Source organism: Bombina bombina, chromosome 6, assembly GCF_027579735.1.
Source record: "Bombina bombina isolate aBomBom1 chromosome 6, aBomBom1.pri, whole genome shotgun sequence".
NCBI lineage: Eukaryota > Metazoa > Chordata > Amphibia > Anura > Bombinatoridae > Bombina > Bombina bombina.
This window is the reverse complement of record NC_069504.1, coordinates 752,006,849-752,025,526: the sequence shown is the minus strand read 5'-3', so window position 1 is coordinate 752,025,526 and position 18,678 is coordinate 752,006,849. Positions and strand designations below refer to the sequence as shown.

Sequence of the window (18,678 nt, the reverse complement as noted above, 5' to 3'; positions counted from 1 at the left end):
AATGTGTTATGAGAATTTGTTCTCAAAAAATACCCCATAAAGAAATAGAGTATATTTTATGCAGTTTGCACTATTAGGCTATGTAGCTATGTGTGGTTATTTAACCCACTTATGGTACTAGTAGGAATTACCCAGCTACATAGCCTAATAGTGCAAACTACACTAGGCATCAGTCTTTGATTGATTGCATTTTATTTGCACCTGCCACAATCTTTTTGTACACCATTATATATTTGATTTTGCACAGGTTGACAGGTGTGCACACATTGCTCTTGCCTTTCTTTTCTCAGTAGCAGATGGGTTAACTTAAAAGGACATTAAACCCAAGATTTTTATTTCATTATTCAGATAGAGAATACAATTTTAAGCAACATTCCAATTTACTTCTATTATATCATTTGCTTCATTCTTTAGATATCCTTTGTTGAAAAAATAGCAATGCACATGGTTGAGCCAATCACAAGAGGCATCTATGTGCAGCCACCAATCAGCAGCTACTGGGTCTATCTAGATATGCTTTTCAGCAAAGGAAATCAAGAGAAAAAAGCAAATTAGATAATAGAAGTAAATTAGCAAGTTGCTTAAAATTGCATGCACTTTCTAAATCATGAAAGAAAAACTTTGGGTTTCATGTCCCTTTAAGCTTTGCAGTTTGCACAGTGCAGTGAAAGATACTTTATTTAGTGAGTAATATAATATATGAGGTTAATATATTGGGGTTGGTATTGGAGCTGAATTTGAGGTTTTATCTGCTGGTTTTGGAATTGTATTTGAGATATATGCATTACTTTTACTACATGCTTTTATCCGCTGGTATTGGGTTAGGCACATTTTAAACTTTATATGTAGCAATCCCTTGTTAGGCTAAAAGTTAGGCAAAAGCAGTTTGTGTGTGCTCCATTGAGCAGGGCTGCATGCAATGTCTTTTTAAGCTTCTTACATTTATAATAGGAAACTAGGAGTGGATTTCTGGCACCTCCTAGTATGGTAACTTATTTTTCTTTTTACAACACAGTAGTGAGTAGAGAAGAGCTTGTGTGTCATTCTAATTGCTTAGTAGCTGTCATTGTGCCACAGAAATGTGTGAATGGGTATGTGAGCAGAGTGTGCCTGTAGAGTGTGTGTCAGTGAGCAGAGTATGTGTGCTTTATTCTCCAGGTAATCAACATATTTCAGATGAGCTGGTGCTTTAGTGCAGTGTTTCTTAACCACTGTCCTAAAGTACCCCCAACAGGCCAGGTTTTCATTAAAGCTGAATCGGTGCACAGGTGAAGTAATCAGCTGGTTAGTAACCATGGTTACTAACTTGCTCTCATCCATCAGCTGAATATTTAAACTGTGCACTGGTTCAGCTATAATTAAAACCTGCCCTGTTGGGGGTACTTGTGGCCCGCGGTATATGTGTTTCTCCGGCGTATCATATCTAGTGCCTCACCAGCCTCTGATCTCACCGCACATCACTGCTATGGAATAAAATAAAAATTGTGGAAGTTTTTCACTGGGAGATTATGCTACTTTACTTATTTAATCTATAAAACACCTAAATACATTTTTAGGAAATACAAAAGCACATTATTTATAAATGAAAACAGAGGCTTAAAAGGGACTGTAAATACATAATTAGACATTCATGATTTAGACAGAGTATACAATGTAAAACAACTTTCCAATTTACTTCTATTGTTTAATTTGCTTATTTTTCTTGTTATTCTTTGCTGAAAGGTTTATCTAAGTAAAAGCTCTTGAGCAGCAAAGAAACTAGGTTCTAGCTGCTGATTGGTGGCTGCATATATTTACTATATTTACTGACTGTCATTGGCTCACCAATGTGTTCAGTTAGAAACCAGTAGTACATTGCTTCTCCTTCAACAAATGATAGCAAGAGAATGAAGCAAATTTGATAATAGAAGTAAACTGGAAAGTTGTTTAAAATTGTATGTTCTACCTAAATCATGAAAGAAAAATTTTGAGTTTCATGTCAATTTAAGTGTGTGCAATAAACAAATGTGTTTATTTAGCTATATATCTATATTTGCACACATAATTGTATGTTTGCCCCCTATACTACCTTTTGTCTTAATGCCTAATTCGTAGCCAACCAATATGATTTAGGTGAAAGGCTGCATAAACTGGCTCACAAAAGCTGGTAGAAAAGGTATAAAGATGCTTTACAGAGTCAGTCACCTGGTAAAATGAGAGTCGTCCACCCTGACAGTCCAAATATACTCCCAGCACTTTGAGAGGATTTAAAGTAGGCACTATCACTTCCACGCTGTTGTGAACAGCTTTGTATTTTCCAACATCAGACATGTAAAAACACCAAGATGAAGAGTTATATCCCAGCACACATTGGGTTTCCATAGCTATTCCTTGATAAGATACTCCAAGCCCCCAACGTGGCATCTCACTTGTCTCAACTTCCCAATAGTGCTGTCCCAAGGAGAAAGCTTTGGGACTTAAGGCTTGGCAGTACTGACCATTTTGCCCAATTTTTTTCTGGTAAAAAGTTGAGGTATTGCTCATATGTTTTGTAAAAACCATAGGCGGTGATACAGAATTCACATCCAGGGTAATATGAGCATTTTGAATGTGGAACACTTTCTTCTTTTGCAGGTCATGAATATGTCTCAAGATTCTATTTAGACCGGACTGTAGATTCACCATGATCAGCAACTCATCTAGCTCTTTGAGATCTGAGTTGTCTTCGCTTAGCAATAAAGCATTTGCATTTTGTATCTCAATGTGCCGTTTCTCCAAAACTGTGATCGGATCAGTCATATTGCAAAGGGTCTCAATATTGATGGTTGTTTTGTTTACTTTTGACTTTTTCTCTCTAAGCTGTTGAATTACTTTAACAAACTGGGATTCAGCCTCATCTTCTTGTATGGTGAACTCATGAAGAATCTGATGCTCTAACACTTCCAACTCTTTCTTGATGTCAGTGAAAATCCCAGTCACTTTGTTTTTTACACACTGTGTGTTTTGTTTGGCACTATTTTGTTGTTCCTTTGCTTTCTCCATGTTTCTGTCTGTTTCATTTTGTTTTATGGTCAATTGTTTTACAACACTTTGTAGTATTAATTTCTCATTTTTGAAAATGTCATTTAATGCCTGCACATTGTGTCCTTTGTGTTCTCCAAACAGACAACATGATGCACAGACATACTCACAATCCTCGTAGCAATAATATTTTAGAAGCTCTAGATGGATTTGACACTTTCTGCTTTCCAGGGAAATGCTCAGGTCAATTAGGACATGATCTACAGACTTGTGAGACTCTAGGTGTAGGTCACATAGATACGCTTCACACATTACACACAGCATCTTAGCAGCCTCTTCACAGTAATTACATTTATTTTTACCATCTTCCTTTTCCTGCAGAGAGTTCAGATAGTTCACCATGTTACACATCTTAATGTTTTTATTAAGCTCAGTGCCCATCTTATTTGTAGCTATGCATTCTGGACAGCAGGACAGATGGGGGTCCCCTTGATTTGCCCATGCTTGCTGAATGCACTGCTGGCAGTAAGTATGTCCACAGGATAAAGTGACAGGTTCTGTATAAAGAGAGAGGCATATGGTACAGTTAAGCTCCTGCTTCAGGGCTGAGGATTCCATCCTGTCAAAGTACAACTGAGAAATGAAACTTAGAGGTTTCTTCTCACTGTATAGACTAAAAGGGAACCTGCTTGCTAAGTGATTTTCAGTGCTTTGCTTTTGACTACTTCCTTTATCAGCTGTGGCACATTTTAAAGAAAGTAATTTAAAAAAAATATTTGATCTGTATTTTACAATGCAGGGGATTTTAGAGATGGCTTTAAAAACAAAAGTTAAAGGGACATGAAACCCCCAATTTTTCTTTCATGATTCAGAAAGAACATACCATTTTAAATAACTTTTCAATTTACTTATATTGTCAATTGGCTTCATTCTCTTGGTATCCTCTATTGAAGAGCAGCAATGCACTACTTGGAGCTAGCTGAAAACATTGGTATGCCAATGAGAAGAAGCATATATTTGCTGCTGCCAATTGGCAGCTAGCTCCCAGCTCTGAGCGTACTTAGGTATGCTTTTTAAAAAAAGGATACAAAGAGAATGAAGCAAATTAGATAGAAAAATAAATTGGAAAGTTGTTTCAATTTGTATTCTCAGTCTGAATCACGAAAGAAAATGTTTGGGTTTGATAGCTTCACGCATGATGCTATTATTATTACTTGTTACAGTATGCCCTTGATGACACAGTCCAAACTATATAGTAGATCCTATTCCAGTAGCAAATAGAAGACATAGGGATAGACCACAACAATTTTGAAAAACGTATCAAATAATTAATCTACAAAAATCACCATAGACTTTAATAGTGTTTTTTGTTCAAAAACATTAGATAACTTTTTTCTAAAGGATTGTGATCAACCTCCTCATTCTTTAAAGGAGATTTTAACTCTGAGATGTTAAGTTTGTAACTGGAATATGATTTAGCCCTATACCAATAATGGCTATTCCTGGCACCCCAGATGCTTTGAAACTACATTTCCCTTAATGCTTAGTCACTCTGCAGTCTGGTTGAGTATCATGGGAAATGTAGTTTCAAAACATCTGGGGTGCCAGGGTTAGCAATCACTGTACTATACAGCAGGGCTGAGCAACAATGGCAGCCCAGATGTTTTGAAACTACATTCCCCATGATGCTCAGACACTTTTTTTGAATGCTGTGTATCATGGGAAATGTAGTTAAGAAACATCTGGGGTGCTGAGGTTGTTGACTCCTGCTATACAGTATATGCACACATATACAAAGGTTTAGCATTCATTTATATAAAAACAGGCCTATATGGCTATCAGGCATATAGAAGTACTCGTAACAATTGAAAAACAAACTGAAGTATTTGCATTATTTTTATTTGTGTCGGATTTTGCTGTTTTTACACGTGTAAATATAAATGAAATATCTGCCAGTTACTGTGTAAATAATAAGACATAATCCTGCTTCATGTAGGTTAGTTAGACGGTCACATCTGGGAAATTATACCTGTACTATAATAATAATCCTCAGGGGGAGTGACATCAAGCTGTGTTTTGAAGAAGATACCTTGCAGCTATTTTTCTTCTTCTTCAAATTATATTAAATGGACATAGAAGTCGAACTTCCGGTGGGCGGGACAGCTGGCTGGCAGCGGACAACAAGAGCTCCGTGTACCTCTGCTAAAATAACCCTTATTTTATCTTTGGATCTTGCTGCTAGTTGGCCCCCCACAGATTCTTGTCTTGCTAGGGGACATACCATTGGTTATCGCTGGCCGACACCTCTTTTGTGAAGGGCTCAACACCCGCCCTAGCCCCTAACTACGCGGCTGACACACTGCAGAAAATTTGACTGAGACTCGGTCACAACACCAAGATATCAGCCTCAAAAAGTGTTGAGAGACAATTGTCTGTGCTGCCCGGTAACGAGCCTTGGCAAATAACCACTTCATCGGTCCACGTGGGTGACAGCAGGGCCGCACCACGACCTGCAACTTTCCTGGATCTTACAAGTAGGTGGAGTAACTGTTAGCCTGTATACACTCACAACGAACCTTGATCAGCAACACAGTACAGAGGAGTATATTTTGTGAGCCAAGCTGATAAGCTCTGTCGCACAGTTCTCAGTGCGTTCCCAACTTGTCCCATATATTGTCCGGTGACGGGCCTCGGCAAAAAAGCATCTCTACTGCCCTCGTGGGGGACGACAAAACTGCACCGTGACCTGAAACTTACCTGGATCCTGCAATAGGGTAAGGTGCGTGGTAGCATACATATATTGACAATTACCTTTAAACTGGTGACACTATAACGAAGAGTACACTTTGTGGACCTAACTGTTAGGCTCTGTCGCACAGCTTCCAGGGCGTTACCATCTTGTCCTCACTGAGATATCGTATTGCCTGCTGAATAGTAGAGCATGAAGGCTAGGCTAATTTTGTTGTTTACCATCACACGGAATACCACTACAGGGGCTTTAACGTTTTATATGAAAAACCGTAGCTGCATATTTCCTGCTGTGCCTCAGTTATATCCTTAAAGACGCAGTATATAAAAGTGTGTGAAGCTTTGGGCTCTGACTGAGCGACTTGAACTTCTTGTGCTTTTACATTGTGTAGCTAGCCTTTAGCCTTTCACACAATCACAAATCTTTCTCATGAGAGTGGACCAATACTTTCGCAAAAATCTCATCAACTCATACTAACACAATGAGTCACAAATCAAAAGCTGCTGAGAAAAAAATCATATTAGCTGATGGACTCACAAATAGACATTCATTCACAACCTGATCAGCAGACACCACAGCTTGAGGAAGGATCACTCAACCCTAATGCAAAAATTAAAATCTTTCTTCCTGCCCACTTTGTTCAAAATTGTATGAACAAGGCCGTCAGATGGCTCTCTTGTACCCTGCTAAACTGCGACTGGTAACCTCTGCAGGTCCAAAATATTTTCACTCACCGCAAGCTTTGGAAACATTTCACCGGGATGCGGGTTCTCATACCCGGGACATCTGGGGATATATCACCTCAAAGGGGTTTTGTAGTTTTACTTGTTATAGGTTTGTTTATATCTGTTTCAGCAAATATTACAATCCCGATTTCAATGTAATGTATACTCATTTTACTCTGCTGATGCCCCTCTGCAAAGGGAAAATGTTTAAATGCAATTGGTTACATTTGCTTAAATTGTTGTTTAGTGTTAGAATTTTAATAATTATAGTTTTACTTATAAGTGTCTCAGCAACATTATACTTACGTCTGCTATGCTATATATACCTACATTTACTTTACTGGTATCATGTGGGGGGGGGGGAGCGGAGGGGGAATTGTCTTTTAATTGGCTTAGTATTTTTGTATATACTCCTATTATTTAAGATAATCCGTGGTAACTTACAATTTCCTTTATATGGTGTAGGGAAGTGCATTTTTCTGACCAGACATATATACAATAGCCCAATATGGACACATTTAATGATCATGTTTCAATATTATGACTGGATATCTGGCCTACCAAAGATTCACATAGATAAAGTATTGGCTAATTTGACATATATATTTCTGCATATTAGATTTCTGACAGTTCACGAACACAATACTTACAGCTGTCCATCACCCTCTGAATTGCCCTCTCTAGCACATGGCGGGCAGGGGATAGGTAGCTGGTTAATTAAGTGCATGATTGTATTATATTCCACCTTCTTCCTTACTAATGCCGGATTCCCTTGGTCCAACTATTCAGAGTATGCTCCTTTCACGCCCTGAATTATACTTACCCAAACCTATGTCGGGTTTTATGACCACAATAGCATATAGTAGAATCCAATCTCCTCTGCACGACATAGTAAAATGCCCAATCTTAACCAGGTCCTTATCTGACAGATTAACCCGGACATGCTTAACAATCAGCCCCTACAACTATGAATGGTTACTCTATCTGCCAGAGATCCGCACAAATAGAGCGTTATGCCACCGAGCTTATTTACTTCTGTATACCCAGATGTGTGCATTCCCTAGGCCTAATGCCAGTTGCTGCTTATTATCCTATGGATGACCCCCCCTACCACAGGCTAGACAAAAGGTTAATGACCGGTCAATTGAATTCTTGAATGCATTTTATAACATCATTGTATTTTTTTCTTTTCTTTTTTTTTTCTCTCTCCCTCTTTTCATAGAAACATGGAAACATAGATATTGACGGCAGATAAGAGCCATAGGCCCAGCAAGTCTGCCCGACCTTACCTAACAGTATAAACTTATCTAGTTCGTAGGATAGCCCTATGCTTGTCCCATGCATTTTTAAAGTCCCCCACAGTGTTTGTTGCTACTACCTCTTGAGGAAGTTTATTCCATAAATCAATCACTCTTTCTGTAAAGAAGTGCTTCCTCAAATTACTCCTGAATCTACTACCCTTTAGCTTGAGCTCATGACCCCTTGTTCTTGAATTTTCCATTTTATGTAAAATACCCACAGCCTCAGTTTTACTAAACCCTTTAATGTACTTGAAAGTTGCTATCATATCACCTCTTTCCCTTCTCTCCTCTAAGCTATACATATTTAGGTCATTGAGCCTGTCCTGGTAAGTTTTATTTTTTAGACCATGTACCATTTTGGTAGCCCTCCTTTGCACAGATTCAAGTTTGTTAATATCCTTCTGAAGATATGGCTTCCAGAACTGCACACAATACTCAAGATGAGGCCTAACTAATGATCTATAAAGTGGCATAAGAACCTTACTATTTCTGCTGCAAATACCTCTACCAATACATCCAAGCATTCTGCTAGCCTTACTTGCTGCATTACTACATTGTTTACTAAGTTTTAAATCATCTTAAATAATAATTCCCAAGTCCTGTTCCTCGTCTGTAACAGTCAGTAAAGTGTCATTGAGTCTGTAATTAACATTTGGATTTTTCTTCCCTAAATGCATTATTTTACACTTTGCTGTGTTAAACTTTAGATCCCAGTCGTTTGTCCAATCCTCCAATTGTTGTATATCACTTCTCATTTTGTCTACCCCCCCTGGAACATCCACTCTGTTGCAAATTTTTGTATCATCTGCAAAGAGACATACTTTCCCCTGTAGCCCTTTGCTGATATCGCAGATAAATATGTTAAACAAAACAGGCCCCAGAACTGACCCCTGAGGAACACCACTAGTAACAGCCCCCTCTGCTGAATGAACTCCATTTACTAAGACACTTTGTTTTCTGTCCTTAAGCCAGCATTCCACCCAGTTCACAATTTTTGAATCTAGACCAAGGAGATATAGTTTGTGAATAAGTTTATTGTGTGGGACGGTGTCAAATGCTTTGCTGAAATCTAGATATGCTACATCAACTGCTCCTCCCTTGTCTAATACTTTTGTTACATAATCAAAGAAGTCAATTAGATTAGTCTGACATGATCTCCCTGAAGTAAAACCATGCTGATTTTGGTCCTCTAAATTGTTTGTCTTTATGTAAGTCATAATTCCTTCTTTTAAGAGGCTTTCCATTAATTTCCCTACTACTGAAGTTAAACTAACTGGCCTGTAGTTGCCAGATTCTTCTCTACTGCCCTTTTTATGAAGAGGTATTACATTTGCTATTTTCCAATCATCTGGGACAGCTCCTGTTAAATCTGGGACAGCTCCTGTTAATAGTGACTGATTAAACAGATCAGTTAATGGGACAGTTAGCACTGATCGAAGTTCTTTTAAAACCCTTGGATGAATATTATCAGGACCCACTGCCTTTGTAACATTTATTTTTGATAATGCTAACAAAACCTCATCCTCTGTAAAAAGATTACTGTTAAGCTTGTTTCTATTTTGCGTAGCATCCCTTAATGTAGACATTGTATCTTCACAATCTTTAGTGAAAACAGAACAGAAGTAATCATTGAGACAGTCTGCAATCTGCTTATCTCCTTCTATTATTCTACCATCAACTGATTTCAATTTTACTATTCCTACCTTATTTTTTCTTCTTTCACTGATATATCTAAAGAATGTTTTGTCCCCATGTTTTACTGACTGTGCTATCTTCTCTTCTGCATGAGCTTTAACCTTCCTAATTAACTGCTTAGTCTTTTTTTGTTGGAGTCTCCATATTTTCATATCATCATCTGCTTGTGTGTGTCTGTAATTTTTATAAGCTATCTTTTTTGTCTTTACAGCATGTGCTACTTCTTTGGAAAACCAAATTGGTTTCCGCTTTCTTTTACTTTTACAGACATGTCTAATACAGTGTGCAGTTGCATCTAAAATGGCACCTTTCACAAATTCCCACTGTTCTTGAACCCCTGTAATAAGAGTTTTCCCCTTTAAATAGTTTTTTAGGTATTCCCCCATTAATGAAAAATCTGCCGTCCTAAAGTCTAAAACTTTTGTTTTAGTCTGGGTGGACAGTTCCTGAACATGAATACTAAACCAAACAGATTGATGATCACTGGATCCTAAGTTCTCACCTACAGACACATCTGAAATTGTATCACTGTTTGTAAGTATTAGATCTAATATAGCTTCCTTACGAGTTGGTTCCTTGACTAATTGTTCAAGTGATTCCCCTAGCAGAAATTCAAGAATATACCTGCTTCTAGCCGATCTAGCAGAAGGAATCTTCCAGTCTATATCTGGCAAATTAAAGTCCCCCAGTACTATAACCTTACCCTTCATGGTCATTTTGGTTATTTCATCTAATAACAGATTGTCCAGTTTTTCATCCTGCAATGGAGGCCTATATACAACCCCTATTCTAAAAACATTTTTATCTCCAATTTCCAAAGTCACCCAAATACTTTCCACCTCATCATTTGTTCCTACAATTTCAGTAACCTTTATATTTTCATTTACATACAAAGCAACTCCTCCACCTTTCTTTCCTACTCTGTTCTTTTTAAATAACCTGTATCCAGGTATGACTATGTCCCAGTCATGCAAATCATTGTACCATGTTTCTGTTATAGCTACTAAATCCAAGTTGTCCCTAGTCATTATTGAAATGAGTTCAGGTAATTTATTTCCTAAGCTGCGAGCATTTGTGCTCATGGCACGAAGAATTTTTCTACTAGAATTTCTAGAATTGTTACTTGGACTAACAGTTTTGGCATGCTGTGGGGGGCAGGTGGATATATTAATGCTACCCTCCTTTATTAGTTTAAATGATTTCTAATAAAGTATTTGAACTCCTCTCCCAGATACTCTGTTCCTTTAGCATCCAAATGCAATCCATCTCTCCTAAATAACCTAGTATCTTTCCAAACAGAACTATAATGGCCAATAAAACCAAATCCTCGTTCCCTGCACCACTTATCTAACCAAGAATTAAATGTTGTTATCCGCTCCATCTTTCCTGCTTCCTGGTCATACACAGGTAAAATAGCAGAAAATTATAGAGTTGATGCCACAGTCTCTAAATGATTACCTAGGTCACAAAACTCTTTCTGAATAGCAGCAACATGATTACTAGCCAGATCATTTGTTCCTAAATGAACAATCACATCTAACTCACTTCCCTTTCCTGCTGCCTTAACAATTCTCAAAATACGATTCTTATCCCTGTGAGCAGTAGCTCCTGGAAGACATCTAACCTCCCTTGTTTCTCCTTTACTTTCACCTAAATACACATTCCTCAAAATAGAGTCACCCACTAACAGTCTTTTTCTCAAAAACACATCTGCAGTTCTTTCCTGTGTTATGTTACCTGGAGAATCAGGTGCCAATAGATTTAAATTACCTGTTACAGCTTCAGAGGGCTCAGAAACAGCAATCTCCTCATCACAAGTGTATTCGGCAAGAGCAGCATAGGAGTTTTGCAATGGCAGAGGTTGTGGGCAATGCTTCTGGTCTACTGTTCTAATTCTTCCAGAGCCTACAGTGATCCATCTGCCTCTCCTTGCTGATCTCTGGGGTAGAGGGGCTTCTTTCTGAGGCAGCTTTGTAGAGGTAACAGGTATGTTACTTACCTTAGCTTGAAGTTTAGCTATTTCCTCCCTTAACAGGGAAAACTGCTTACAAACAGGACAGCCCCTAAATCTCCAAAAAGTAGAACGATTAAAAAGTGCAAAACACCCATTGCACTGTATCTGAGACATTTTAAACTATGCAACACTTTAACAATAAGAAAAATATAAGTATTATTTACTACTGAATAAGCCTGAATAACCCTGAATAACTCCTGAAATAACTCAAATATCCTTATGTATTTGACCCTTTTTTAGTTTGATCCCTTTGCTAAGAAGCAGAGCTAAATGTTTAGCAGAGCTAAACAGATCTCTTTAAATACCATCAGAAAGATAGGGTGGGGTCCCTCCTAATTGCTCACCTATGCAAACAATCTAATTGTTATCTAATTGCAATACTAAAAACCAGAATACAAAATAATGTAAATTAACTCAAACCTTTAACTATTCAATTTCTGTAGTGAAACTAATTCACAGTTCAGGTCTACCACCTATAAAAAAACAAAATATAAAGTTAATAGAAATACAAAATATATTGTCTGAAAGTACAAACTACTCAAGTAACAACAATTTAAAAGAGAAATGTTATATACCTTTCTGAAATAACTCAAATATCCTTATGTATTTGATCCTTTTTTAGTTTGATCCCTTTGCTAAGAAGCAAAGGGATCTCTCTCTCTCCTCCTCACCTCCCACTTCTCCGCCCCCTCTTAGGTCCCTAGCTACACCCGATCATGGTACTTAAATTGCTTTCCTGGAACGTGGGTGGTATCAATTCCCCCATAAAGCACAAATCAATCCTAACCCACCTGCGCAAACTAAAGGCTGACATAGCCCTTTTACAGGAAACGCACCTAGAGGATGGAGAACATGAAAAACTGAAAAGTGATTGGGTGGGTAAGGTACTGTATTTGCCATATAACTCCTCTAGTAGAGGTCTAGCAATATTGTTAGGCAAGTGCCTGCAGGTTGAGGTACATAGAACTGTTGTTGATCCAGAGGGTAGATTCCTTATAGCACAAATTTCCATAGACGCAAACAATTACACATTGTGCAATATATACGCGCCCAACCTTAAAGTACTGACCTTCTGGGAAACCTTAAAACAAAACTTAATTCCATTTGTGGGCTCAAACCTACTGGTTGGAGGTGATTTTAACTTAGCCCCACAACCTCTACTAGATAGAACTTGGGTGCAAGACGTGCCCGCCGCCAAGAGATTATGAAACTACAGGGGGAGATTTGAGGGTAAAGTATTTGACCTACTAACTAACTCACTGGCCATGGTTGATATTTGGCACAGTAGACACCCGGAGAATAGGGAGTATACCTGTTTGTCCAAAGCTAACTCTTCCTTATCCCGTATTGACCTTTTTTTAGTGGCGGAGGCTCTTGTTGGACAGGTGGCCTCGGAGTCCATTCATGACATCATGATCTCGGATCATACCCCGATTGAGATTACCTTAGGGAATTCTCACAAGCACCTTGGCAGGAACTGCCTCCGATTTCCCTCATACTTGGTCACCTCTGAACCATTTCAGAAAACTCTCACACATGTATGGAATGACTTTTACACAGACAATCTAGCACACTTAGATAACCCGCAGTTGTTTTGGGAGACAGCTAAGACAGTAATCACGGGACACATTATATCCTGTGTAGCGGACCTTAAACATAAAACCCAATATACACATAACTCTTTACAGAATACATTGTGTCAGATGTATTTGGCATACTGCACTCATAAAACACGTACCTCATATGATTCATACACGGCGGCCAAGGTGGAGTTAGATGCCTTTGTTAGACAAAAGACAGCATCTGGTCTCTTGAAAACCGTGAGTAAGCTTTATTGTTTTGGCAATAAGGCGGGCAGAATCTTAGCGACTCTAGTAAAAAATCACTGTGCTAAGAAAGATATAGCAGCACTTAGATTTAAGGGGAGGACCTTTACTACACCTGAGGATCTTGCACGCTGTATGATGACATTATATGCACAATTGTATTCCAGTCAACCACCAACAGACCCAAATTCACATACTAACTTTTGGGGATATATTACTTTGCCACAGCTCTCCCTAGAGCAGTTGGAGGTCTTGAATTCTCCTATATCCTCTGAAGAGATCCAATTTACCATCAAATCCCTATCTATAGGGAAGACGCCAGGCCCAGACGGACTTCCAGTGGAATTTTCTATCCCCTCAGGTATCCCCCATCCTTTCTAGGGTTTTTAACATGGTTTTCTTAGAAGATACACTTCCCTATAATTAATTTGTCTCAGCACATATCACTCTAATTCCTAAACCCGGGAAAGACCACTCTCTCCCAGAATCGTATCGTCCCATCTCCCTACTAAACACCGATTATAAGATACTCATGAAAATCCTCGCTAACAGACTTAAGAAATTTGTCCCCTCCCTATTGCATTCATATCAAACGGGTTTGTGGGTAGAACATCTGTAGTTTAATATTCGTAAGGTTCTTCATGCCATCAACTATTTTTGGTCGTTGACAGAGAACCAACAACGAAGAGGAAAACAGGAGGCCTTCCTGTTATCACTTGATGCAGAGAAGGCCTTCGATAGAGTGGAATGGCCACATTTATTTAATACCCTTAGACAATATCATTTCGGAGGCCCTTTTCTTAAATTCCTAGGTAAAATTTACTCCTCCACCGCAAATATTCTGGTCAATGGCCTTCTTTCCCCCTCCTTCAACTTGCAGAGGGGCACTGTCAGGGTTGCCCGCTATCCCCCCTACTTTTTGATCTAGCCCTGGAACCTTTGGCCCTTAAGCTGAAACAAATATACCCAGGGATGCCTATAAATGATCATAGACACCCTTATTATTATCCCTCCTGGGTTTAAAGGGACAGTCTACACCAGAATTGTTATTGTTTAAAAAGATAGATAGTTCCTTTATTACCCATCCCCCAGTTTTGCATAACCAACATGGTTATATTAATACACTTTTTTCCTCTGTGACTACCTTGTATCTAAACGTCTGCAGACTGCCCCCTTACCGCAGTTCTTTTAACAGACTTGCATTTTAGCCAATCAGTGTTCACTCCTAGGTCATCAGTGCTGACTTCTAGGTAACTTCACAGACGTGAGCACAATGTTAAATATATGGCACACATGAACTAACACCCTCTAGTTGTGAATTTTTTTTAAAATGCATTCAGATAAGAGGCAGTCTTCAAGGGCTAAGAAATTAGCATATGAGCCTACCTAGGTTTAGCTTTCAACTAAGAATACCAAGAAAACAAAGCAAAATTGCTGATAAAAGTAAATTGGAAAGTTGTTTAAAATCACATGCCCTATCTGATCATGAAAGATTATTTATTTATTTATTTTTGACTAAACTGTCCCTTTAATATTAGGCTAATAATAATAAAATAAATAGAAATAGCGGGGGGCGTGTCCAAGCAGCGACCTTGAGCAGTCGCACCTTTCCAAAGCTCCGGGTGAGGAGTTTATAATCTGCCGATTATTGCTCTATACCTACAACTTTGAGTGCTAACACGACTGGCTTCGTGGTCTTACAAGGTCTTCAATACAAATTATACAAAGATTGTTGTATTTATGAACCCAGAGAAGGAAAAGGACACCTGAGGCCTGAAGCGGCAGCAAACACACAGGCAGCGCCTCCCCCCCGGTTCACCCGGGGTGTTTGTCCAGAGCTGATCGCATCTATGCTAAGTCTCAACACGCTGGGCGGATTACGGTATTAGTCACTGTTATCACTTTAAAAACACATCTCTTAACAGTTCAGCCGCAATAAAAAAGGACACTAACCTAAGCCGGCACCATGCGGGCTGAGAACTATCCCGACAAATGGGACATAATCCTCATCAGGCTAGAAGCACTGTTTCAACCGTTAATGGAGAGAGCACTATCTGAAACCCAACTACAACTTCTTATGGAAAGAGCACCCTCAGCCAGGGTAGAGGTGAACACAGCACAGCAATTCACAACCCCTGGACCTGATCGGCACATAAACCATGATAAGGCCATTGAGCGTGATACACAGATTGAGAGAAAATTGCCACAGCCGGCCTGTTTCCTGAAAATATTGCCAGAACCAGGGAGACAAGTTAAAGGTTATACACCAAAGCTCAATAACTACAAGAGCACTATAAAAGCTGCTTATTGTCCCTTCACTCAGCGAGAGCTTACACTGCAGCTTTACCGCCAGATTAAGATGGTGCCCGAACAGATGAAGGATGCAGACCTCAGTGGTGGAGGGCAAGAAGACGATATGGAGGAAACAGAAACTGCCGCAGAATACATCCCGCAAAATGGAGACTTCTCCATATCATGCAGCCTGACAGGGAACCGGAGCCTACTAAAAACATCGTCAGCAGTAAAACATTCTAACCGCACAGCTCCGTTGGGGAATTGCACCAACTTTAAAGCAATCGCTCAGGTTCCAGAATCTAAGTCTAAGCCCCCCTTATGGGAATATTTTGTGGACAGAAAGAGAGACTATCTGGTAACCACTGCAAAAAGAAAATTGATTGGAATACCTTAAAATTTTAAGCAGTTAGATAAAATGTTGTTGCCTGTGCATTCAAGGCTTGAAAGTTGAATTGCATGTATAGAGATGTTCACTCACACCTCGTTTATTTAAATTTAAATTCCTCCTGTTCATAATTATATAGAGCTTCAGACTCAGCCACATAATGTTTAGATAATATAAGTACAGAACAGAAAAATCTTTAGTTAGATGTTATTGAATATTGGGCAAACGGTTGAAGTTATCTTAGTTGTTAAGTACTACTGCCTGGGTATAAGGGGTGTGAAAGCTATATTGTATAAGTAGAAAATGTCAGCTCATATATTGTCTACTATAATTTTTGTTGTCTATGCACAAACCTTTTTAATGTTATAAAAATCACATAGATTATTTAAACACTCTGTGACCTAGCCCTAGAACAGCTATTTGCGCGTCACTGATTACTTCCTTTGGGGTTTAGTGGGGGCCCCAGGGGAGGCCATTAACACAAATTTGGGCAGACGTAAGCTCCAAGGTTTTACAAATTATTTATTGTAGTTGGAGTATTGACTCTTTATTGATGCCTTGCCTGGTAGTCCGCGGCCGGGGCTACGTGATAGGCATATAATATATATCACATAAACGGCTAGATTTAGAGTTCGGCGGTAGCCGTCAAAACCAGCGTTAGAGGCTCCTAACGCTGGTTTTGGGCTACCGCTGGTATTTAGAGTCAGTGATTAAAGGGTCTAACGCTCACTTTACAGCCGCGACTTTTCCATACCGCAGATCCCCCTACGCCATTTGCGTAGCCTATCTTTTCAATGGGATCTTCCTAACGCCGGTATTTAGAGTCGTTTCTGCAGTGAGCGTTAGAGCTCTAACGACAAGATTCCAGCCGCCTGAAAATAGCAGGAGTTAAGAGCTTTCTGGCTAACGCCGGTTTATAAAGCTCTTAACTACTGTACCCTAAAGTACACTAACACCCATAAACTACCTATGTACCCCTAAACCGAGGTCCCCCCACATCGCCGCCACTCGATTAAAAATTTTAACCCCTAATCTGCCGACCGCCACCTACGTTATACTTATGTACCCCTAATCTGCTGCCCCTAACACCGCCGACCCCTGTATTATATCTATTAACCCCTAACTTGCCCCCCACAACGTCGCCGCAAGCTACTTAAAATAATTAACCCCTAATCTTCCGACCGCAAATCGCCGCCACCTACGTTATCCCTATGTACCCCTAATCTTCTGCCCCTAACATCGCCGACCCCTATGTTATATTTATTAACCCCTAATCTGCCCCCCACAACGTCGCCGACACCTGCCTACACTTATTAACCCCTAATCTGCCGAGCGGACCTGAGCGCTACTATAATAAAGTTATTAACCCCTAATCCGCCTCACTAACCCTATCATAAATAGTATTAACCCCTAATCTGCCCTCCCTAACATCGCCGACACCTACCTTCAATTATTAACCCCTAATCTGCCGACCGGAGCTCACCGCTATTCTAATAAATGTATTAACCCCTAAAGCTAAGTCTAACCCTAACACTAACACCCCCCTAAGTTAAATATAATTTTTATCTAACGAAATAAATTAACTCTTATTAAATAAATGATTCCTATTTAAAGCTAAATACTTACCTGTAAAATAAATCATAATATAGCTACAATATAAATTACATTTATATTATAGCTATTTTAGGATTAATATTTATTTTACAGGTAACTTTGTATTTATTTTAACCAGGTACAATAGCTATTAAATAGTTAAGAACTATTTAATAGTTACCTAGTTAAAATAATTACAAATTTACCTGTAAAATAAATCCTAACCTAAGATATAATTAAACCTAACACTACCCTATCAATAAAATAATTAAATAAACTACCTACAATTACCTACAATTAACCTAACACTACACTATCAATAAATTAATTAAACACAATTGCTACAAATAAATACAATTAAATAAACTATCTAAAGTACAAAAAATAAAAAAGAACTAAGTTACAGAAAATAAAAAAATATTTACAAACATAAGAAAAATATTACAACAATTTTAAACTAATTACACCTACTCTAAGCCCCCTAATAAAATAACAAAGACCCCCAAAATAAAAAATTCCTTACCCTATTCTAAATTTAAAAAGTTACAAGCTCTTTTACCTTACCAGCCCTGAACAGGGCCCTTTGCGGGGCATGCCCCAAGAATTTCAGCTCTTTTGCCTGTAAAAAAAAACATACAATACCCCCCCCCCAACATTACAACCCACCACCCACATACCCCTAATCTAACCCAAACCCCCCTTAAATAAACCTAACACTAAGCCCCTGATGATCTTCCTACCTTGTCTTCACCATGCCAGGTTCACCGATCCGTCCTGGCTCCAAGATCTTCATCCAACCCAAGCAGGGGCTAGACATCCACTGAAGAAGTCCAGAAGAGGGTCCAAAGTCTTCCTCCTATCCGGCAAGAAGAGGACATCCGGACCGGCAAACATCTTCTCCAAGCGGCATCTTCTATGTTCTTCCATCCGATGACGACCGGCTCCATCTTGAAGACCTCCAGCGCGGATCCATCCTCTTCTTCCGACGACTAGACGACGAATGACGGTTCCTTTAAGGGACGTCATCCAAGATGGCGTCCCTCGAATTCCGATTGGCTGATAGGATTCTATCAGCCAATCGGAATTAAGGTAGGA

General features: G+C 39.1%; 1 protein-coding gene across 1 annotated transcript; it reads right to left on the bottom strand.

Moving 5' to 3' along the window:
• Positions 1 to 2,076: 2,076 nt before the first annotated feature.
• On the bottom strand, positions 2,077 to 3,618 carry LOC128664598 (E3 ubiquitin/ISG15 ligase TRIM25-like). The gene has a single exon (XM_053719416.1). It carries the CDS (start codon positions 3,616 to 3,618, stop codon positions 2,077 to 2,079), a length of 1,542 nt encoding a protein of 513 aa, XP_053575391.1.
• Positions 3,619 to 18,678: the final 15,060 nt, after the last annotated feature.